At 45.7% G+C, this 24249-nt stretch overlaps 1 protein-coding gene across 1 annotated transcript in view; it reads left to right on the top strand.

The window, feature by feature from the left end:
• The window catches only part of SYN3 (synapsin III), a 520265-nt gene that overhangs the window by 140794 nt on the left and 355222 nt on the right, over positions 1–24249 (top strand). Inside the window, exon 3 of the mRNA XM_068277914.1 lies at positions 17985–18042. Coding sequence (XP_068134015.1) covers positions 17985–18042 — 58 coding nt within the window. The remainder of the gene's footprint in view (positions 1–17984; positions 18043–24249) is intronic.

Raw genomic sequence — 24249 nt, 5'->3', positions numbered from 1 at the left:
AAACTCTACTCCGGATTCACACAGGCGGCCAGCATGGGGACACATCAATCAGTGTCGATCAGGCACTTGTCATGTCATTTTTGCACACATCAGGTTTATCAACTGTGTGCAGGGATGACATGACAGGTGCCTGATCGGCACTGTACCATATAAGACATCCCCTGAAAATAAGCCCTAGCACACTTTTTGGAGCAAAAATTAATATAACACAGTATCTAATTTTTGGGAAACATGGTAAGAAGCAATGCTCAGTGTAATTTGCCTTTTGAAAAAAAGAAGGCATTTGCGATAATTAAGCTTTAAGTGAGCGACTGTGGTCCCCCACAATGCATCACTACTGAATATGCAAATTATCTCTGAGTGTTGCTTTTTAGTAGGAGGTCTTTTCAGCCTCTATTAGTTCCCCATACTTTCCTAGTGGTTTTGTGTCATCCCGAGCTGCTTGGGTATTCTGTTGTAAGGGTTTAAGGACACCTGAAGTGAATGGAATACGGAGGCTGCCATCTTCATTCTCTAATAAGCAATGCCAGTTGCCTGACTTTTGTGTCGATGCTCTGCCTCTCATGTCCGGGCCGAGGCAGAGGCAAGAGAGGCTCTAACCTCGGTGCGCAGTGTAGGAGGGAGCACTCAACTCACTCAGCTATCATTCCCGTATAGTGTTTGAAGCAGAGAGAAATAAGAAAGGGGGGTACATGGCTAAGGCTGTAAGCCAGATAACTAGAGATTAAGGTGGTGGTGGTGATGGGGTTGGGGGCCCTGGGGCACCTCTTAGTCTAATAGCAATCAATGTGTAACGGTTGGGGTTAGAGGAATGGAGGTGGCTCACTTTGGTGTCTCAGCCTTGGGTACTGGCTCTGCTGCCTCTAATACTGTAAGTCATTAGCTCAGAATGAGCATGCAGATCAGATGCTGTGACGATGGTGTGACCCCGCTGGCTGCATGCTTGTTGCAGGTGTGTGACTCAAAACAACTAAAGCCAAAAGCTCAGCATGGCAGCCAGGCAATGGGTATTGTTTATAGGATAATGAAGACGGCAGCTTCCATATTGCTCTCACTTCAGATTCCCTTTAAGAATATATATACAGTATCTCACATTTTTGTAAATATTTCATCATATCTTTCAATGCTGAAGATATAACACTTTCATACAATGTAAAGTACATAGTGTACAGCCTTTATAAAGGTGCACACACACCATTGGTGGACCTGATTCCCTTGGGCAATATCTCTGGGCTGGACGTGTGTCAGCAGTGTAGCTGACAACACGTTCTGTTGCTATGCGGGGGGCAGAAGGATGATGGAGCGGCGTGTCCGTGACGTCATGCGGCGGGCAAGCAGCGGTGAAAAAAAAAGTGAGCTGCTGCGAGAAAGAGATCTCTTTCCTTCCAGAGGTCACAAAAAACGAAAGTGGGGCAGTGCGTGCCTCGGGAGCGGCTGAGATCGGCGGTTTTGGCGGCTACCTGATCCGCTCGGTCCCCCCCTGATCAGGTAGCATAATTTTTTTATTTATTTTATGAGTCCACCTTGGGCTTTCTTTAAAAAGACTCTGAAGCGAACAAAAATTGCTATTTTTACCTTCTAGTTCGTTTCAGTAGTCTCAGTAGATGTAAACTGCAGCATCCCCGCCGTAAAACGTGGGCTGTAGACCCCCCAAATCCTGGGACAAAATCCCACGACTTTCTTGGCTGTGGATTTTGCTGCCCGGGGAGGCAGAGCTTTCAGCTGCAGCTCTGCCTCTACTGATGTCAATCGTCGTGCGGATCTCCAGCTCTCCCCACCCCTCCCAGTGAAGGAAGAGTGAGAGGGGCGGGTAGAGGCGGCGATCCGTAACGATTGACATCGGTAGAGGCAGAGCTGCAGCTAAAAGCCCTACCTCTTTCAGGAAGCGCCAGCCGGATTGCCCCCCAGGGGATTTGGGGGTTTAAAGCCCTCGTTTTGCGGCAGGGATGCGGCGGTTTACATCTACTGAGAGTACGTAAGCGAACTACCAGGTAAAAATAGTAATTTTTGTTCGCTTCAGTCTCTCTTTAAAGACTTCACTTCCATGGGTACATAAAGGTAGTTTTATAGCCTGTAACACCACAATCAGACTACTGGATTCCAGGAAAGTTCTATTTAGGATTAGGTTTATATGATACAAGAGGACTTTTACTTACATGAGGCTTCTTCCAGCACCCTTTAGACCTTCAGGTCTCTTACTGTCCTCCCGGTCCACTGATTTGTCCGCACTGTCAGCCCTGGATTACTAGCCGCATGCCCCCTGGTTCCTGCTCCTGAGGTGTGGAGCGGTTTGCACATGCACAGTTCATACAGACTTGAGACTGCGCACTGGCAGAATGCTCCTGGCCATGGATGCATGATTGAAGAGGCACGTGGCTTGGATCAGAGCATACATTGTAGCTCCTGGGCTGCAGACCTTGGCCAGCAGCACAACGGATCTGTCCAGGAGGACAGTGAGGGAGCTGACAGACTACAGGGGGCTGGGAGAAGCCCCAGGTAAGTAAAAATCCTCTTGCTCCACCCCAACATGCCTCTCAAGCCCTTATATAGTCATATCCTATCCATACCTTCCACTGACGAGACCAGAAAAGGCTGACAGAGCTGTCTGCAAGCTGGATCATATGTTCCAAGCTGGACCTTATGTTTGTTGCTTTTTGCTTGTATGAAAGGGGACCTTCATCTTCAGTGGTGTAGCTAAGGAGCTGTGGGCCCTGATCCAAGTTTTACAATGGGCCCCCCTAAGCACTCAAAGTATCTATAGAAGCGATTATTATCAGCACAGGACCAGTAGAGAGCTAATACTGCAGTTGAGGGAGGACCCCTCAGGGCCCCTATGGCCCAAGGGCCTCATTGCGGTCGCAACCTCTGCACCCCCTATTGCTACGCCCCTGTTCGTCTTTCAAAAAGACAATGTTGCACTTGGTAACATTCTTGCTAGCAAACCTGTAATAGAAAATAAGAACACTAGGTGTCAGCATTGTAATAGGTATTGTAGACTGGCCATAGTTTTACCCTCTTACTGATTGATAAAGCTGTCCTAATGCAATCCATACAGTATACTGGTCATACCATCCTATGAAAGCTGCGTGAAGAAGTACCAGTATGTATGTGGATGATCTGATACGAAACGCGAATGCTAGACACTACAATGAATCACCGAACGCTGCCCCGGCCCACAGAGCTGTGAGGTCTGCCATCATGCCCCAGGGACTTCTTAAAGGAAAACTTAAGTCAGGAAAAAAAAATGACATTTACTCACCTGGGGCATCCCTCAGCCCCCCGAAGCTGGATGGTGCCCTCGCAGCCCCGCTCCGATCGTCCTGTCCCCGCCGGCGGCTACTTCCAGGTTCGGCGACAGCCGCTGACAGGCTGGGAACGCGGCTGATTTTCCGCGTTCCCAGCCGCTATATCACCCTCTATGCTGCTATAGCGTATATATAGGCATAAGAGAAACTGTAGTGAAAATTACATAATGAATACAATTGTTTAATTTTTTTACACTATTCATTTATAAATTATTTAGTCAATGTTTGGCCATTGTAAAATCTTTCCTCTCCTTGATTTACATTTATTACTGGTGGTGACATCTTTACTTCTGCTAGGTGATCTGTACGGAATGTTATAGGGAGATATTGCTTACTCGGCAATTGGAAAAATCTGTTATTTATCCACAATGCAATGAGGCGCACAGACAGCAAACTGTCAGGACCATGGCCCTGACATCACACTGTGGGAGGGGTTTCACCACAATATCATCCATACAGACCCCCCTGATGATCTATTCAGGGAAAGGTAAAGGGGGTATCAGCTACTGATTGGTATGAAGTTCAATCTTGGGTTAAAGTTCCTCTTTATCGTGCATGGCGCTAATAGAGTAAAGGGCGGTGTTCCCATCCCCTGGCATTAGGACCGGTAAAATTATTGTCTGCTGCTTCCACACAGTAAAATTAGGGCTCTTTCACACTAGAGGCTGCGGTAGAAAAGGCTGAAAGTCAGCCTTTTGCTTAACGCCAATACATAGCGTTTTCAAAGCCTTTTCAAAGCCTTTTGAAAGAGTTTTACAGCCCATATGAAAACGTCCTTTTTTTTTTCTTCTATAAAAATAAGTAAACAAGATAGCTGTAAAACGCTTTGAAAAGGCTTTGAAAACGCTGAAGTTGGCGTTTTCCATTGACTATCATTGAAACGCCAACAGCCAACTTTGGCTGTTAACAGCCCTGAAAAAGCTCCTGGGAGCGTTGAAACGCAACGCTTCAAAACGCCGAGTTAGATGTGAAAGGTAAAATGAAAGTCTATGGACTTTCTTTTACCTAGCAAAACGCCAACTTCAGCCGTGGCGTTAAAACGCCGAAAAATCCCTCTGGTGTGAAAGGGCCCTTACTGGCCTTTCGTATGCCAGGCCCATGGTGTCTTCTCAAAAATCTGAGTTGGCTTTTAATATTTAGATCATCCACATGCCAATCTAGGCAGATGTCTAGGCCCTAATCTGTGTTCAAGGGCCTGGCTGCCACCTCAACTGATCCTCCCTCCCACCACAACTGAACCTCGCTTGGTTTGTATTTCTGCCCCGCCGAAAACATTAAGACAAAGTGGTCTTGTAGGGGTAACCACTAGGAGAACAGCCTTCCCAGCCACAGGGGGCCCGGGGACGCATAAATGATAAAAGGGCGCCTGGAAATGTGGACGCCCAGGAAAACCAATAGTAGAATATCAGTATATTTACCGATATTCTACTAAGTGTACAGAAGCATAACTCCCAACTTTTTGAGAGAAGCAAGAGGGACACTTAAGCCACACCCTTGCCACACCTCTATTCATGCACTTGCCACACCCCTAATCACGCATACCATAAAGATTTCATAAGAAAAATACTGTATGTTCTATAATTCAAACCACACTGGTCCTTTCTATCCTGGTTAATTTTCCTTCATATTAACATTTGGATATAACAAATACAGTATACACATTTAGAGGATGTGAATACAGTTTACAGTCAATTAAGCATATTTTTTCAGTAGAAAAATACGTATATTTACACAGATCTGTACATCAGTCCTGAAAGAGGGACAAATAGGGAAGAAAGAGGGACAGAGGGATATGGCTTCTAAAGAGGGACAGTTGTGAGCTATGAAGAAGGATTGTAAAATATTAGTATTAACCTCCTTGGCGGTTATCCCGAGCTAGGGTCGGGGTGGAAAACCGTTGCTAAGAGCGGTAATCCCGACCCCTGCTCGGGGTAGCCCCTGGAAGCTGTATGCAGAGCAATGCACACAGCGGGAGCGTTTCTACATACCTCCCGGCAGGGCTGTGGAGTCGGTACAAAAATCTTCCGACTCCGACCATGACTCCAACTCCAACTCCGGGTAGCCAAAATGGCCCCGGCTCCGACTCCTTAGTCTAATATTTAACAGGGATGTGGATTTTGTCCAAAAATCACCCGACTCCGACTCCCGACTCCTTAGTTTATGAAACCACGACTCCAATTCCGACTCCGGGTGCCCAAAATTGCCCCGACTCCAACTCCGACTCCACAGCCCTGTCTTCGGGGATCCCGACATCGGCCGCCATTCTTCTTCCTCTCCTCCGGGGCTCTGCTTCCTGCTGGTGAGATCGCCGGCTGTCGTCATGACAACAGACTGCAATTTCACTTTAGAGTTGCAGCACCACCCGGAGGATAGAGGCCCAACTGCATCACTGGAGCCAGGGAGGTAAGTGAATGAAAAACTCCTGCAGATCTCCCTGAAGCATGATTTTTTTCCAGGTTTTAGGGTCTGAAAGGGTGTAAAAAAATTCGGCCCAGCGGGGCCTGAGCGGTGACCTCCGGCGTCTCTGGACGAGCCTAGCTCGTCCAGAACGCCAGGGAGGTTAAAAGATTTTACAATGGGCAAACACTGACTAAATCATTTATACATAATTATTGTAAAAATGAAGCACTTTTTTTATTACATTATTTTCACTGGAGTTCCTCTCTAAGCCTGAGAACCCCCTCCATGATAGGCTCTGACATTTTAACTTAGGCAGGAGACACACTTGACTATTTTAGTGCGCGTTTTCTGCACAGAAAAACTGACAACTCATGTTAATTAATGGACTAGTTCACACATAGGCCTGGTGCACACCAAAAACCGCCAGCAGATCCGCAAAACGCTAGTGGATTTTGAAACACTTTTTCTTATTTTTATGAAGCGTTTCAGCTAGCGTTTTGTGGTTTTGGGTAGCGTTTTTTGTGTAGTAGATTTCATATATTGTTACAGTAAAGCTGTTACTGAACAGCTTCTGTAACAAAAACACCTGCAAAACCACTCTGAACTGGCATTTTTCAGAGCGGTTTGCGTTTTTCCTATACTTTAAATTGGAGGCAGAAACGCCTCCGAAATCCAAAAAATGCCTCAGCCCGGGAGTATGCGTTTCAGCAAAACGCCTCCCGCTCTGGTGTGAACCACCCCATTGAAATACATTACCCTAGCGTTTCCACATCCGCAAGCGGATCTGAAAATGCACAAAAAGCCGCTCAGTGTGCACCAGCCCTTAATGTGTTTTTCCGCGTGCAGAAAAAAAACTGATATTCTGCACAATAATTCTGCACATTTTGTCTGTTTTCTGTATCAATTATTGCTGCTGCTGTGAAAAAACGTGTGCACTTTTCTGCATAGAAACACACTTGGTGTGCAGAAAACGTACGCAGAGAAATGCAGGCAGAAAACTGAAACAAGTGTGTTCCCTGCCTAAAGGTGGCCACTAACGGTCCAATTTCTAGCAAAAAATCGTTCGAGTGATCAGAAATTCTGATCGGATTGGTTGTAAATAATCTCTATTGGTGGACACAATCGATTATGAATGAGTGAAAAAAATGTCGTCTGAATGAATTTTCGTCGAACCAAAATTTGAATTTTCTTGTTGGTTGTGATAGATAGGAAGCAAAGATTGGTTCGTTGTCGTTGATGGTGTAGTGAACGATCTATTACAATATTTCCCTTCCGATCAGAATTTCTGATCGCTCTAACGATTTTTCGATAGAAATTGGACAGTTAGTGGCCAGCTTAAAGAAAACCTGTACTGAAAATAAAAGTCAAAATAAGCATACACAAGTCATACTTGCCTTCCATGTAGTCTACTCCTCAGTGTCTTTCTCCTGTCCCGCGTCCTGTTTGTTCACTGTGATCAAGGGAATTTTCCGTCCTCCATTTTGAAAATAGCCATTACCCCATAACAGCTTTCTGGTCAGCACACAGTTAAACTGTAACATCGCCCACTTGAGCCATAGAGAAACATGGACATTACCGGGTACATCAGTTTTCCTCTCAGCTATAACTGACAGCAACTGATATTTTACTGACAGCAACTGATATATTTCAGATCTGACAAAATATTGTCAGAACTGGAAGGGATTATTGCCAGAAGAAAATGGTGAGCTTCTGAGAGGAACTGATGGCAAGGTAACTATGTAATGTTCATTTGAAGTTACCTCATGTGTTTATTTTAAATATTTTTACTCAGTACAGGTTCTCTTTAAGGTACTCTTTTGGTGACTGAACCCACCTAGGATAACTGGATACAGAGATCTGGACACTCAGGCCTAGTATTCATCCAATCCACACTGGCAGTTGTAAACAATAATGATGTCATCTCCTGTCTACTCACTAAACTAGAGAGAGGAGGTGGAGCACTACAGGATGGGAGCCTTGGGAGGCAGTAGCAATCTGTGGCTGACTGACAAGCTCCGCCTCCCATCTACTTCCTAGTTTATTTGGACAACAGGAGATCACTGCCCTTTTTACAACTCACATCGGGGATTTTTTGGTAAGGATCTCTTTAAAGAGAACCAGAGATGAAGCACCCTCATGTATTTTACCTTATAAATCAGTGGGAACATGACAGTAAACACCTAATCTGCTCTTTGTTACATTGTTCTCTGTTTAATTTGCCTGTTATCACCTCTAAGATAAGAATCCCGACTAAGCAGTCGGCTGGCTTTGCTACAGAAAGATTATAGCTGAGACTGTGGTCTTTGGTGTCTTTTCAAGTCCAAGCCTGCCCCCTGCTGGCTTTGCTCAGAAATCATTATAGCTGAGTCATTATAGCAAAGCCAGACTCAATGCACAGTCCGGGATTCTTATCTCAGCTAGATAACAGACACTTTTAGCAGTGAGGATGAAACAGAGGGCAGGGTAGGTGTTTTCTCTAATGTTCCCACTGATCTATATGGTAAAATACATGAGGGTGCTTCGTCTCTGGTTCACTTTAAGCACCCGCACCAGCAGGAATGTGATGGACTTTGCGGAGGGAAAGCAGTAACTGTACATTAATGCATAATTACTAAGATCCACTGGTCTGTTATGCGATCTTGTATCTCTGTATTGGTATTGGGCTCAATTCTTCAGTAGAATCCATAACATAACAGGCTATATTTTTATTATAATTAATAGTTCTGTTATTCTGATATTTCATGTCAGCCCATCATCCCCTGTGGAAGTTGCATGGACGGCTGAACTGCAGGCTTGCCACACAGTTTGTTTATCAATCGGCTGGGGAGGGAGAGGCATCCAATTGTTTAGTTCAACCGAACAGCTTTATTTGTCACCACATATATGTTGGCAGTTGACACGCAGGTCAGTTACTGCATAGCAGAAAACTGCCACATGGAATATTTTTCAAGCAGCTGCTGCATCGGTGTGAACAGGACAGGCACCACCCCTCTGCCCATGCCAAATGCTTGCAGTGGCCTGCAAGTGCCTGACATATTCAGTAGAGCAATGAATGCACCTCTCACCACTGCCTTTGAGAAAAAGGCCTTATTTAGAAGTCTGAACTGGGATTTCTGGGTAATTGGCAGGAAGTTTGAAGGCTTGGCGAAGAGGGGCAGTAGTTGAGAATAAAGAGCAGAAGAATTCTGATGAGATAAATAAATGTATATATAGTCCTAATCCTAAATATGACTTTCCTGGAATCCCACTGTCTTTTTTGTGTGTGTTTAAAAACTGAATTTTTTTTTAAAGAGAGCCCAAGGTGGGCTCAAAAAAGAAAAAAAAAGTAGGCTAACTGATCCAGGGGGCTGAGTAGATCAGGTAGCTGGAAAAAAATGCATCTCCCCACCGCTCCCGTGGGCCGCAATGGCCCACTTTCAGTTTCGTGTCCTATATGTCACGACGCTGCAAGGAGAGACTGTGTGTCTCTCACCAGCGTGCAGGGAGGCAGGGAAGCGGCAGGGGGCGCGGCCAGGGAGAGAGAGCTGCCCAATGGCAGCTTTGGAAACCCTGCAGGAACGCCCCTGGCGTGTGTCTTGAACAGGGAATCCCTCTCCCATGTGTTTACCTCAGAGATAGCAACAAATATTGATGCTAATCTTGGGGGGCTATAGCGTGGCAGTGGGGGGACACAGGCATGTCATGAGGCGAACATGCCTCTGTTTCCCATCTGCCCACCTTGGGTTCTCTTTAAACATTTTTTCTTACTTTTTTGCTGTCTCTTCTTTTTAAAGATTTACCGCTCCCACAGAGACACATTTTGCACTGTTATATTTTCACCTGTTCCCTGTACAGTGAAGTACATCTTTAATATGCAGGAGTTTTATGGCCTGTAATTTGTTATCAGTGAGAGTTATGTTACAGTCTGACTGAAGGCTGACTGCAGAGATATTTTCATCTATAGTCCTTGGTTCTTAATCCATACAGTGAGAGAAAACAAAAAGGACTACAGTATGTAGGCAATGCAGTTCAACTGCCAAGCAACTGAAAATAACTGCCGATTGGATGCGGAACTTTCAGCTGGAGTCAGTTAGTCGCTGATCAGCTGCTGCTTATGAGGTGTGGTGGGCAGTTGCTATTCTGCAGGTGCCTTGCGCCCAGATGTTAAGTTGATAGGAGCTGAGTTCATTACCTGTCAGCAACTGTTGCTGCGTGTGCAATGTTTGCAGGAGTGTATGGCAGGGGCCTTACTAGACTGAATGAGGCTCCCCTGCATAAGGGAAAGCATGAGGCCCCCTTGTTCCTACATCCCCCCCCCCCCCCCCAGCTGCAAGTGTAGTCAATTCACAGCTTGTGTGCACGCGCGCGCCACCTCCTCCTACCATGCAGAGTAGCGCTGTAATATTGCACTTTACATAGGTGGACCCGAAGTGGAATACAGGATCGGCCAGAAACTATGATCCAGCACTAATTGAAACACTGAAGGGAGCAGGGGAAATCCGCTGCCTCCTATTGGCTGACAGCTCCTCAGCTGTCCACCTGATTGGTGGCAGCCATTTCCCTGGTCCCGCACACACAGGTATCGAAGCCCCTCACAGTGGTTCAGTGAGTGGCCACCAGTGATTGGTCTGATCAGCGGTGGCAGCGTTCTATGATAGGTTATACAGCATGTAACCACATCAGAATCCCACTGCCACAACCTTTGGACCCTATAGGAATGGTTGAGGGGAGGCAAGTAGAATTAGCCTTGTATGTGGAAGAAGCCTGCAACATTTAGTTATTAGACAGCAGTCAGACACGTCTTGCACATTGGCTGCACTTGCAGGTGTGGAGAGGGAGGAGGAGCGGGCCCCCAGACCCCTGTACCCCCCTGTGATGGCGGGGGTTTCAGGGGCTATTGTTACTCCCATGGTGTTTGGTGCATCACCACACAGCAAACGACAACTGAGGGAGTTTAATTGACTTTATGGATTGACCCATTTGGTGGTATGTAGAGCATGGCAGAGTGACAGTTGATGCCTGTTTGAATTTAGACCAGGCATGGGCAAACTTGGCCCTCCAGCTGTTGAGGAACTACAAGTCCAACAATGCATTGCCGGAGTCTGACAGCCACAGTCATGACTCATGGGGCTTGATTCACAAAGCGGTGCTAACTGTTAGCACGCCTGTGAAAACCCCCCTAGCACGCCTAAACGAGTTTTTCGCGCGCCAAACTTTATGCGCACCAAACTTTATACTCGCTAACACTGCTATTGCCTTAGTGCCAGAGCCACCCTAGTGGCTGCAGCTCTGGCGCTTTGAGTCTGTCAGGAGAAAAGCGCAATATAAATGTTCTGTATCTGTGTCACTGCACCAGTGGGTATGTCTGGGCAGACTCCAAACTAAGTTTGCTTTCAAATGTACTTACTGTAGAATGTGTCTTAGTTTAGTTTGTGCTTAGTAAAAATCCTGGTAGGCTCACCCTTGGTTCCTCCCCCATTCCAGGGTTATACATTTGCTCAGCACACTTAAAGAGAATCTGTATTGTTAAAATCGCACAAAAGTAAACATACCAATGCGTTAGGGGACATCTCCTATTACCCTCTGTCACAATTTCGCCGCTCCTCGCCGCATTAAAAGTGGTTAAAAACAGTTTTAAAAAGTTTGTTTATAAACAAACAAAATGGCCACCAAAACAGGAAGTAGGTTGATGTACAGTATGTCCACACATAGAAAATACATCCATACACAAGCAGGCTGTATACAGCCTTCCTTTTGAATCTCAAGAGATCATTTGTGTGTTTCTTTCCCCCTGTTCTCATGCACTGAAGTTTCAGGCTGCTTGTTTCTTCCTGCAAACAGCTTTGCCCTTGTCTGTAATTCTTCAGTATGTGAAAGCCCAGCCAGCTCAGAGGACGATTTATCCAGCTTGTAAAAGATAAGAGAGAAGCTGCTCTAATCCTAAATAATACACAGGCAGTGTGCATAGAGGGGCCTGGAAGGTGGAAGTTCATAGCAGAACCACAACACTGAAGAACTTGGCAGCCTTCCAGACACAGGCCGACAAGTCTGACAGGGGAAAGATACATTGATATATTACAGAGACAGTGATAGTATAAAGTGCTGCAGTTATCCAGAACACATTAGAATAGCTTTTTGAACTTGTAGGATGATAAAAAACAGGATGCAATTTTTGTTACGGAGTCTCTTTAAAGGGAACCTGAACTGAGTAATATGATTTAATATAAACACATGCTGTAGCTGCAAATTAATATTATATACTAACCTCACCATCAGTTCCTATCAGAAGCTCACCATGTTCTTCTTACAGTGATCCCTTCCAGTTCTGACAATATTTTGTCAGAACTGAAATATACCAGTTGCTGTCAGTTATATATCAGCAGCTGTCAGTTACAACTTAATGTGCAAGGTAATGTCCATGTTTTTCTATGGCTCAAGCGGGTAATATTACAGTTTAACAGTGTTCTGACCAGGAAGCTGTTATGGGGTAATGGCCATTTTTAAAATGGAGGACGGAGAATTCCATTGATCACAGTGGTCAAATGGGACACAGGAGAGGAGAAAGAGATTGAGGAGAAATCTACACATGAGGCAAGTATGACCTGTGTATGGTTATTTTGACATTTTTTTTATTTTCAGTTCAGGTTCTCTTTAACATCGTTAAAGATGTCCTCAGTGGTGTAGCTAAGGAGCTGTGAACCTTGGTGCAAGTTTTACATGGGGCCCCCCAAGCACTTTTTACATAACAATTGATACGGCGCACCAAAACCTGCCAAGGATTTCCACAGTGTCAGAGGTGCAAGTAGGGGATGAGAAACCATTTGTTAATGATTACTACTATGGGGCAGCACGGTGGCGTAGTGGTTAGCGCTCTCGCCGTGCAGCGCTGGGTCCCCCGTTCAAATCCCAGCCAGGTCAACTTCTGCAAGGAGTTTGTATGTTCTCCCCGTGTCTGCGTGGGTTTCCTCCGGGCACATCCCAAAAACATACAGATAAGTTAATTGGCTTCCCCCTAAAATTGGCCCTAGACTATGATACATGCACTACACAATACATCCATACATATATGACTATGGTAGGGACTAGATTGTGAGCCCCTCTGAGGGACAGTTAGTGAACGCTGCGTAATATGTCATCGCTATATAAATGCTTAAATAAATAAATACTATTTAAAGCATCTATAGAAGTGACTATTAACAGCACAGGGCCAATAAAGAGCTAATATTGTGCTTGAGGTAGGGCCCCTCGGGGCCCCTCTCACCCAAGGGCCTCGATGCGGTCGCTACCTCTGCAACCCCTATTGCTACACCACTGATTGTCCTTTAAATGCGCCTTGGAGGTCCTCTTTAATTTGCACCTTTGACTATCCAAAATAAACACCATGTTTGGGCGGAGCTGGCCTTTAGCAGCGGATATAAAGAGATGTAGGGATTAGGATTCTGATGCAAAGAGCACGGTTCAGCGAGCTATAGCAACCGCAGATGAGAATGAGACCTTAATCTGCTGTGAAAGGTGCCCTGCGCAGTGACTCCGCTCTGTGGAGCGCCGTAGAGGGCTGCGCGGCATTCTTCCATCTTTGCTCGGCATCTCCCAGGCAGTGCGCCTCTCGCTGCTTTCTGGCACCCTTTATGCCCACACAATGCCCCCATACAGTAGGGCCTTGTCCCCCCGGATCCTCCGATCCCGGGGACGGTCTCAGTGGGTGACACTCTTCTCTGTCCCCAGTCATTATTGTGCGGCAGCCATCAGCGCAGACGTGCTGTATCTCCGGACTAATCCCACAAAACGCAGCCTGTGGATTGCAGGTGGACATGATTCACATACACAGCAGCCTCTGTGCGGAGGGAACACAGCGCTGGGATCCCCGGCCAAGAGACATCAATGTACAAAGGAGAAAGAATCTCACTAATTCCCATGGGAGATTTCTGCTCTTCCCCAATAAAAACAAATCCATCTTATGTACAGCATAAAGGGGGGAGAGGAATCCTATAGAACCTCGCATCTTCCTGCAGCAGTCAAATCATTAAAGGACCACTACTGTGAATAGTTTTTACATTTAATGTTTACATATAAACTGTACAGTCCTAGAGTAAAATGCACTATAAATTACTTTTTCCTATGTTGCTGTCAGTTACAGAAGGAAATATAAAGGTGACAGATCTGAAAGGTTTTGGACTATACCATCTTCTCATGGAGGATTATCAGTGTTACCTTTATTTTTTACAAAACCAAGCCATGGAAAGGATCTATACAAAGATGTCAGCCAGTCGCACGCTATTGATGCATAGCTCCCAGCTGTCCCTCTTTTGGAGGGACAGTCCCTCATTGGTAACCTAATCCCTCTGTCCCTCTTTCTTCCTTATTTGTCCATCTTTCAGGGCTGATGTACAGATCTGTATTAAGATATGTATTTTTCTACTGAAAAATGTGTTTAAACGATTCAGCCCCACAGTGTCGAAAACCTCATGCATCCGAGCAACGTTCACCTCCCATTCATTCGCCAATAACTTTATTGCTACTTGCTACTTGTCACAATTAATTGTCTATAATCTATATCTTGTTTTTTCCACCACTAATTAGGCTTTCTTTGGGTAGTACATTTTGCTAAGAATTATTTTTTTCTAAATCCATTTTAACAGGAAGATTAAGAAAGAAAGAAAAAAAATGCTTCAGTTTCTGGCCATTATAGTTTGAAATTAATATAAGCTACCATAATTAAAACTCATGTATTGTATTTGTCCATTTGTCCCGGTTATTAAACCATTTAAATGATGTCCCTATCACAATTTATGGCGCCAATATTTTATTTAGAAATAAAGGTGCATTTTTTCAATTTGCGTCCATCACTATTTACAATCATTTAAAATAATATAATAATATACTCTCTTGACATGCATATTTAAAAAATTCAGATCCTTAGGTAACTATTTATGTTGTTTTTGTTTTTTTTATTGTAATTTTTTTTATTTTTGTTTTTATTAAAAAATGTATTTGGGTAATTTTTGGTGTGGGAGCTCGCATCCAGAAACTACAAGGAGGCTGGGGAAACTTTTTTGGGCAGAAAGAAAGGCGGTCTCCAATTAGAAACCATCGTTTTTCTGCGGGGGAGTTAGATCGGTGAATGGGAATTATATTCCCATTCACTGATCGGGGGGCTATCGGCAGGCGGCGGGAGCGCACGCAGCAGCAGAGCCTATCTGGACGAACTTACTCGTCCAGATAGGATGAACTGGATAACTGACTCTAAACTGTATTGTCATTAATTCAGTTTATAGTTTTTCTTATTTTCAAATGCTAAAATGAAGAAAAACTAATGATTATTGAAAAGACTGGTGTAGCTTGAATGTTAAAACTATATTTTGATTCGGAATACTTTGTGATATACATGGAGAACTGTGTAGGGGGGTGGGGTGGGGGTCTTAGTTAGAGGGTTGCATGGGCATGTCTTAGTGTCCCTCTTTCTCATCTCAAACAGTTGGGTAGTATGGTGATGGGCATGTCTAGGAGAGCTCATGGAGAAGCATACAGTATGAGTTGTTTGATCAGCTTATAGATTTGCAAAGCTCTGATTTGCTGTGATGACACCCTGCATTAGCACATGATTAGGACTAGCAAATCACAGACTTGCATATTTATCACCTGATTACATGCTTCTCCTTGAGTGTTCCTAGATATGACCATCACTACTGCTCAGTCAGTAAGAGCTTTTGTAAATAAAGAAATACCTATGAATCAGATGTTTCTGACAACAATCTTACTAGATTAGCTGCATGCTTGTTTTAGGTGTGAGATTCAGACACCACTGATGCTAGTATAGTCAGCAGAATAGCCCCCGGCGGTATTATTCTTTCTGGATTTTAGAGTCTAAAAGCATTTTTTTTGCAGGCTTTAAGACCTTAAAACCCCAAAAATCACACCACAGAGAGATCTGCAGCAGCCCCAGCACTTACTCACCTCTCTGGGATCCAGCACTGCAGTTCTCCCTTCGTACTCCGGATGGGGCTGTAACCATGTAGTGAGATCACCAGCTGTTGTCACGACAGCAACCGGCAATCTTACCAGGGGGATGCAGAGCCTCCATAGACAGGAAGGAGAATGGCTGCCAGCATCTGGATCCCAGGGGAGGGGAGTTAAAACGCCCACTGACGATCCTGACTCAGGGATACCGCCAGGAAGGTTTAAAGGAAATAAATATGGCAGCCTCCATATACCTCTTGCTTTAGGTTCACTTTGAGTTTAGTCTGTAGTTGGGCTTTAAGAAGCCTTTGCCTACTTATAAGGCTATGAACAGATGATTCCACAACCTTTTGGTGATAAATATCATTATCATGATCAGACAATGCCATGCTGTCATATCAGTTTGGCTTCGTCTAAATGCTGAGTCAAAATCAACATGGGGTAGGCGGGGCCAGGCACTCTATACTAGAACGTAATGTGGATAACTTGTAATGCTGTGTGTGTGTCTGTGTGTGTGTCTGTGTGTGTGTGTGTGTGTATATGTGTGTGTGTGTGTGTGTGTGTGTGTCTGTGTGTGTGTGTGTGTGTGTGTGTGTATATGTGTGTGTGTGTCTATGTGTGTGTGTGTGTGTGTGTCTGTGTGTGTGTGTGTGTGTGTGTGTGTGTGTGTGTGTGTGTGTGTGTGTGTGTGTGTGTGTGTGTGTGTGTGTGCGCCTGCATATACCGTATTTGCCGCCGTATAAGACACTCTGGAATATAAGATGCACCTATGTCTAGAGGGAAAAAAACGGGGAAAAAATATATATTCTAAACCTGGTGCATCTGTGTTCCAGGAGTGTCTTGTACAGTACATGTTCTTCCCCAATTGGTGTCCCCCATGTGTCCTCCTGTGTCCCCCTGTGTTCTTTTGTTTCCCCATGTGTCCTCCTGTGTCCTCCATGTGTCTTCCTGTTTCCCACTGTGTCCCCCTGTGTCCTGTTTCCTCCTGTGTCCTCCTGTTTCCCCCTGTGTCCTCCTGTTTCCCCCTGTGTCCTTCTGTTTCCCCCAGTGTCCTGTTTCCCCCATGTGTCCTCCTGTTTACTCCATGTGTCCTCCTGTTTCCCCCTGTGTCCACCTGTTTCCCCATGTATTTTCCTGTTTCCCCATGTGTCCTCCTGTTTCCCCCTGTGTCCTTCTGTTTCCCTCGGTGTCCTGTTTCCTCCATGTGTCCTCCTGTTTCCTCCTGTGTCCTCCTGTTTTCCCCATGTGTCCTCCTGTTTTCCCCATGTGTCCTCCTGTTTCCCCATGTGTCCCCCTGTGTCCTTCTGTGTTCCCCTGTGTTCTCTTGTTTCCCCAGTCTGTCACCAGTGTGCCAGCTCTGTCCCCAGTGCTCCCACCTTCCTCCCCCCCCATGCCTCTGCTCCCTCCCCCGTATCTCCTGCTCACCCTGTATATGTAACAAGTGTAGCAGCAGTGTCTTACCTAATCCATGGCGCCCGCGGGGACTACAGACCTCTTCACTTCCTCTCAACTCCCCCTAGTGACAGCTTCTGCTAATGACGCAATCAGCAGAAGCTGTTACTAGGGGGAGCCACACGGAAGTGAAGTGGTCTCTGATCCCTGTGGGCGCCATGGATTAGGTAAGACTCTGCCGCTACACTTGTCACATATGCACAGGGGGAGCGGAGAGAAAGGGTAGGGAGCGGAGGCATGAGGGGGAACGTGGACAGAAGGGGGGACTATGAAGGGAATCCCCGGCGGGGGCGGCTCATATCGGCAGGTGTTCGTAAGCCGGGGATTCCCTGCATTCGCTGTATAAGACGCCGGGACATTTTCTTCCCAATTTTTGGGGAAAAAAAGTGCTTCTTATATGGCGGGAAATACGGTATATTCTTTTTATTATGCAAAGCCTCCCGTCTTACATAGAGATTTACAGTAAATGTGACAGACTTTCAGCTAAGCACGTTTTCCCTAGCTTTTTCCATGGATGTGTTCCTCTGCTGTAGCAGCCAGCCAGCTGCAGGGATTCTAATCGAGCTGGCACTCGGTGGAGGAGGAAAGCAGTTGCTCTGTCCCATGCAGCTTCTATCCGAGCTGGCACTCGGTGGAGCTGGCACTCGGTGGAGCTGGCACTCGGTGGAGCTGGCACTCGGTGGAGGAGGAAAGGAGTTGCTCTGTCCCATGTAGCTTGGCGTCATCCCCTGCGTTCTGATGCAGAGGCACGATCCCTCGCAGGAACGTGTCCCTTTAAACCTGTGCAGTTACATAACACTCATGTCATCCATCACAGCACTGGCAAGTAACGTGACTTCAACAGGACGAGGAAGCCGGGCTAATGTTTATCTGTCGTTTCCTTTCTGGCAGGACCAAGTATTTCAAAGGAAAGAAGGTGAACAAGGACTACGAGATTCGGGTGGAGCAGGTAAGCGTCACTGAGATCACAGGCAGCTGTTCAGACTGGCACAGCTGCACAAAAACACGTACAAAATGTGCAGAGAGCTTATGAAAGGCTAATGTGCTTATTTCATAAATATGTATTTGTCATATGTTATAATGTCACTTCTGGTGGGAAAAATAAAGTCAATTCACTCTAGAACAGGAGTGTCAAACTCAAATACACTTGGACCAAGTCACGGCCAACCGTAAAGAGAACCTGTAACAAAAAAAAGTTCCCCTGGGGGGTACTCATCTCGGGAGGGGGAAGCCTCAGGGTCCCAATGAGGCTACCCCCTCCCCTGTAGCTGCAGGCAGTCCAGTGCTGGCTCCCCCGAAGTATCCTGGATTCCTCCCTCGACAAGCCTGACAAGTGCTGATAAGAGCTGATTTATTTACCTTCCCTGGCTCCAGCAGGGGCGCTGTTGCGGCTCTCCTCACAGAGATAGGCAAAAATAGCCGATCTCCGTCAGGTCCACTCTACTGCGCAGGAGACTTGCACCTGTGCAGTAGAGCGGCCCGACAGCGATCGGCTATTTCCGCCTATCTCCGAGCGGAGAGCCGATACTGCGCCTGCGCTGGAGCCGGGAAGGTAAATATTTACATCTTCGATGTTCAGGGGGCTTTATCGCTGCTGCCGTGGGACTGAGGAGGACAGGGGAAGCCTCAATAGGATCCAGAGGCTTCCCCCACCCAAGGTGAGTACCCCCCAGAGGAGTTTTTTTTCATTACAGGTTTTCTTTAATGTCTAATTGCTCCCCTCACCCCCTTATACAGTTCCCTGGCATCTAATGCTCCCCCTCCTTTCCCTGTACAGTTCCCTGACATCTAATGCTCCCCCTCCTTCCCCTATACAGTTCCCTGGTGTCTAGTGGCCCCCCTCCCCTATGCAGTTCCCTGGTGTCTGGTGACTCCTCTCCCTCCCCTATACAGTTCCCTGGTGTCTAGTGGCCCCCCTCCCCTATGCAGTTCCCTGGTGTCTAGTGGATCTCCCTCCCTACCTTATACTGTTTTCTGGGGTTTAGTGGTACTCCCTCCCCTATATACAATTGTGTTAAAAATTATTCAACCCCCACTAAAATTGAGTGTTTTGGCCAGTTTGACATTGATTTTAAAAATTTCAGTCATCTTGTTTACAATTAAATCAAAGAGGCACTTGTAAGTCAGACAAATATAACATAACATTTATAATGAAATAGCCACAAATGTCTTTTCTGTGCTCACATCATTATCAGTTTTATTCAACCCCCAAGAGACATTCATTTTTAGTACTTAGTACAACATCCTTTTCCAGTTATAACCGCTTTTGAACGTGAAGCATAGCTTGATACAAGTGTCTTGCAGCGATCTACGGGTATCTTAGCCCATTCTTCATGGGCAAAAGCCTCCAGTTCAGTCACATCCTTAGGCTTGCGCACTGCAACGGCTTTCTTTAGGTCCCACCAGAGGTTCTCAATCGGATTTAAGTCTGGTGACTGCAATGGCTACTCCAAAATGTTCCAGCCTTTAATCTGCAACCATGCTCTAGTGGACTTGGAGGTATGCTTAGGATCATTGTCCTGTTGAAAGGTCCAACGTCTCCCAAGCCTCAGGTTTGTGATGGACTGCATCACATTTTCATCCAATATCTCCTGGTACTGAAGAGAATTCATTGTACCTTGCACACGCTGAAGCTTCCCTGTACCTGCAGAATTAGCGCTGCGTAATATGTTGGCGCTTTATAAATACAATAAATAAATAAATAATAATAAGCAAAAAAGCCCCAAAGCATGATTGACCCCCCGCCATGCTTCACAGTAGGCAAGGTGTTCTTTTCTTCATAGGCCTTGTTCTTCCTCCTCCAAACATAGCGTTGATCCATGGGCCCAGACAGTTCTATTTTTGTTTCATCAGTCCACAGAACACTACCACAAAAGTTTTGGGATAGTGTTCTGTGGACTGATGAAACAAAATTAGAACTGCCCTATACAGTTTCCTGGAGTATAGTGATGTCCCTCCCACCCCTAAACAGTTCCCTGGTGTCTGTGCTCCCCTCCCCATGCAATTCCCTGGTGTCTAGTGGTTTTCCTATCCTCCCATACACAATTCCCTGGTGTTTAGTGTTTAGTGTTACTGACTCCCTCTCCTATACATTTCCCTGGTGCCTACCTTTGAGTAGTGGCCCTCCTCCCACCCCTGTACAGTTCCCTGGTGTCTAGTGACCCCTCTTCCTCCCCTATACAGTTCCGTGATGTCTAGCGTCTCCCTCCCTCACCTGTACAGTTCCCTGATGTCTAGTGGCCGCTCCCCTAGACAGTTCCTTGGGGTCTAGCACTTTCCCCCTCAATCCCCTATATGGCTTCCCTGATAATCTACCTCCAGTATAGCTTCCCTGGTGTTCTGGAGTGGGCCAAACATAATGCAAAGTGGGGAAACCACTTGCGGGCCAAATTGTATGACCCACGGGCTGGAATTTGGCATGTATGCTCTCTAGAATATCTATGGAGTCTGCAAAGATCGATAAAATGGAGTTCCACTCAAAGTGGATCCGAGATGAAAAAATAACTATAACAAGTAACTTGTCTATTTATCTTATCTAAAGATTAGATAGTTTACACAGTAAATCTAGCTGCAAACAGCTTCAACAGTTTATGATTATTTCTTCCTGTGATACAATGAGAGTAGCCATGTTCTGTCACATTACACACAGGCAAGCTGCTCTGCATCTCCAGCCCTCAGCCTGTGAAAACTTCACTACCCTCTCCTCCTCCCTCCGCTCTTCTGCCTCTGAAAACTCTTGCTAGTAACCTCCTTCTCCTCTTGCCCAGACTAAGCTCCCATAAGCCCTTGCTACTAAGGCTCAGAGTGTCAAGGCACTCTGGAGAAGCTGTGGGCAAGGCTTGTTTAGTTTATATGGAATTAGAGTATTAAAAAAAAAAGTATTTGGCTTGAGGAATGCCATGTAAACTATATGAAAGGAACACAATTATGCAATGAGTAAATGTTTATCTCGGATCCACTTTAAGAGTTAAAGAGGACCTCTGGGCTCCTCGAAAATCTCCCATACACATTCTTGACCCTTCTGTGGTTAGATTTATTTTAAAACTTAAAAAAAACCCTTGACTTGCAAATACTTTAACATATCTGCGACTATCCTGAAGACAGCATCAGTGTAGCCCCACTGCATTATCCTTGTGGCAGAGTAATTAATGTGAATAGATTCTGCCTCCTGTTCCAGTTGTCTGTTGGACACAGGACTACACTTCCCATGATCCCACATGACTACACTTCCCATGATCCCTAGTGGCTGATGTTCTGTGTTCTGTGGTGGTCTGGGTAGGAGAAGCATCACAGTAACATAACTGTTGTTATTACGACATGGCTTTATTGATGTTTCAGCAATGTCTCCAGGTACGTTGCTGGACCATTTTCTGCAGCGGGCAGCAGTGGAGGTCCTATGGACCTGTTCACATAGTCCACCAGATATGGGAGCGTCTGATGCGATATCATGGTGGGCATTCCCAACCAGCATGATAATTAGCAGAAGAGAATGTGTTGCCACATCATATAGCATGCTTCCATTCCACAGATAGTGTGAGCACCTCCAGCGAACCACTGAAGCAGGAACAGCACATTGCACATGTTTATTACCACTAGTCTTGTCATTTAACTGTCCTCAGAGGGGCTCACAATGTAATCCCTACCATAGTCCTATGTCTATGTATGTATCATGCAGTGTATGTATTGTATAGTAGTTTAGGGCCAATTTAGGGGGAAGCCAATTACCTTAACTGTATGTTCTTGGGATGTGGGAGGAAAACCAGAGTGCCTGGAGGAAACTCATGCATTAATTCAAACTAGCAGTTGTGTAAATGAATTCCCAGAGTCTGCTAAGAATAGCTCATTAGTGCCCCTTCAGGCAGCTGTCACCCCAGGCATATGCCTGGGTTGTCTATTCCAAAATATGGCCCTGGACTCTACCCTGCAAAAGATAACACAAAAGTAAAGGTGAAATAATGGGGGTCTTTGCATTTTATATATACCTTTGTATATGTGGTGCTGTGACATATGTCAAGCACCATCCTTTTGGTCTAGTGCCCCCTCTGGTTCCCGCTGTACTCAGTCGAAATCTTCAACTGGTTAAAGTATGTTGAATATGGGCAGAAAAAAAGTGGCAGTTCTCCTCATAAGAACTCCCCTTCCTCCCCTGACCACGCCCACTTGCAACGCCCCCCCCCCTGCTTAATTGTTAATGGGCGGTAAAAAATAAAGCCACTGCACAACTCACCTACTCCGGGTTCCCCTCACTGCCTCTTCCGTCCTTTCAGTTTTGCCGCTCTGCCGCAAAGTCCTCTCATATATGCCAGTGCACCTTCACAGTAATGGCGCTGACCCGGAAGTACCTCCGGCGTACTTCCGGGTCCTCGCCATTGCTGTGAAGATGCTGATGCTGTGTTTGATCGTGCTGCCTGTAAATTTGAACTGCCGCGCATGTGCAATACGATGCTGTATTGCGAGATTTCCTATTATTTTATGCTACGGTCTGTATCTCCGCAGCCAAGCCTCCTACACTCCCCAAATTTTGAGGGTATGAAGGTGTATGAACTACTTTGTGCCAAATTGCAGCCCCCAAAATTCACCAGTTCCCGAAATTGATCAAACAAACCTATCTCGGTAACCAGCAGGGTTTAGGGCTGCAATTTGGCGCAGAGGTAGTTCGCGGGGTCCCCTCTCTACCTTCAAAATTTGGGGACTGTAGGAGGCGTGGCTGTGGAGATATTTGAAGTAATTCGTTAAAATTTCCCACTGAGCATGCGCATAACCCACTGCAGAAGGCAGCTTCCAGGCAGCACAATCGGACACAGCACCGGCATTTAGGAATAGATACTGCGGCGGAGTGGGAGAGTTGACAGGAAGGAAGAGGCGGCGATGGAAACCCGGAGTAGTGGGTTGGCAGTGGCTTTTTTAAAACAGCATAGTAAAATAAGATTCAGTTGTTCTTTAAGTTTACACTGGTGTCTATTTTACATTTTACTTAGAGTTTCCCTTTAATTCCATGGGGCTTTAAATTTGAATTATTAGTACCGTTTTACCAGAACTTATTTATTGCGGTCCGAATGGAAATAATAATGCTGAGTTTTCAAGAAAAAAGCCAATGGATAAGAACTAAGCCATGCCTGATAGAGTGACAAGGGTGAAACCACGTCCAAATACGTCTCTGTAAACTGACGTCATTCAGAATGAAATATGGGACACAATGCAAGGATCTGACCGGCTGTGGAATAATCTCCCCATGTCACAAGCTGCGCTGGCCTAGGGGAGGTGACAGCGGAGTGCTAGAAAATGACACTATGCATTGGCCTCTGGAGAGCACATTCTCAAGATTAGGGCAGCTTTGAAAAATACCTCAAAAAAAAAAAGTGAATTAATGAAAACATTTCCAGGTAATATTACCCCTCATCATAAATCAGGCCTTACCAATTCTTCTAGTTCAACTTACAAAATGAAAGCAGATGTCTGACTTCAGTTTTTGTTAATTACTGAAATGATAGATGGAAAAAAATAGTTATTGCCCAAAAATAGGAATATTAATAGCTAGGCAAATTTAAAGTGGAAGTGTGCTTAAAATGTGGTTGTAATAAGTAATGCAATATGCTGGCATTAGGGTCAGGACAAGGGTCTCCTGCACTAGAGGTGGAGATTCCAAAGTGAACCTCGACTTGTGCCCGCCCCAGTATAGATAGCAAATGTGCCCCCAGTATTAGGTAGTACCCCTGCCTAGTGCAGATAACCAGATGTACCCCCAGTATTAGGTAGGTTCCCCCCTCCAGTATAAGGTAGCCAGGTGTGCTCTCAATATTAGGTAGGTTGCCCCCCCAGAATGCGTAGCCAGATGTGCAGCCAGATGTGCCCCTAGTATTAGGTAGGTTCCCCCCTCCAGTATAAGGTAGCCAGATGTGCTCCCAATATTAGGTAGGTTGCCCCAGAATGGACAGCCAGATGTGCCCCAAGTATTAGGTAGGTTCACCCAATCCAGTATAAGGTAGCCAGATGTGCTCCCAATATTAGGTAGGGTGCCCCCCAGAATGGACAGCCAGATGTGCCCCTAGTATTAGGTAGGTTCACCCAATCCAGTATAAGGTAGCCAGATGTGCTTTCAATATTAGGTAGGGTGCCCCCAGAATGGGTAGCCAGATGTGCCCCTAGTATTAGGTAG

Source organism: Hyperolius riggenbachi, chromosome 3, assembly GCF_040937935.1.
Source record: "Hyperolius riggenbachi isolate aHypRig1 chromosome 3, aHypRig1.pri, whole genome shotgun sequence".
NCBI classification, from domain to species: domain Eukaryota; kingdom Metazoa; phylum Chordata; class Amphibia; order Anura; family Hyperoliidae; genus Hyperolius; species Hyperolius riggenbachi.
Note: the sequence above shows the minus strand (reverse complement) of the source record. Positions and strands in the feature narration are given on the sequence as shown.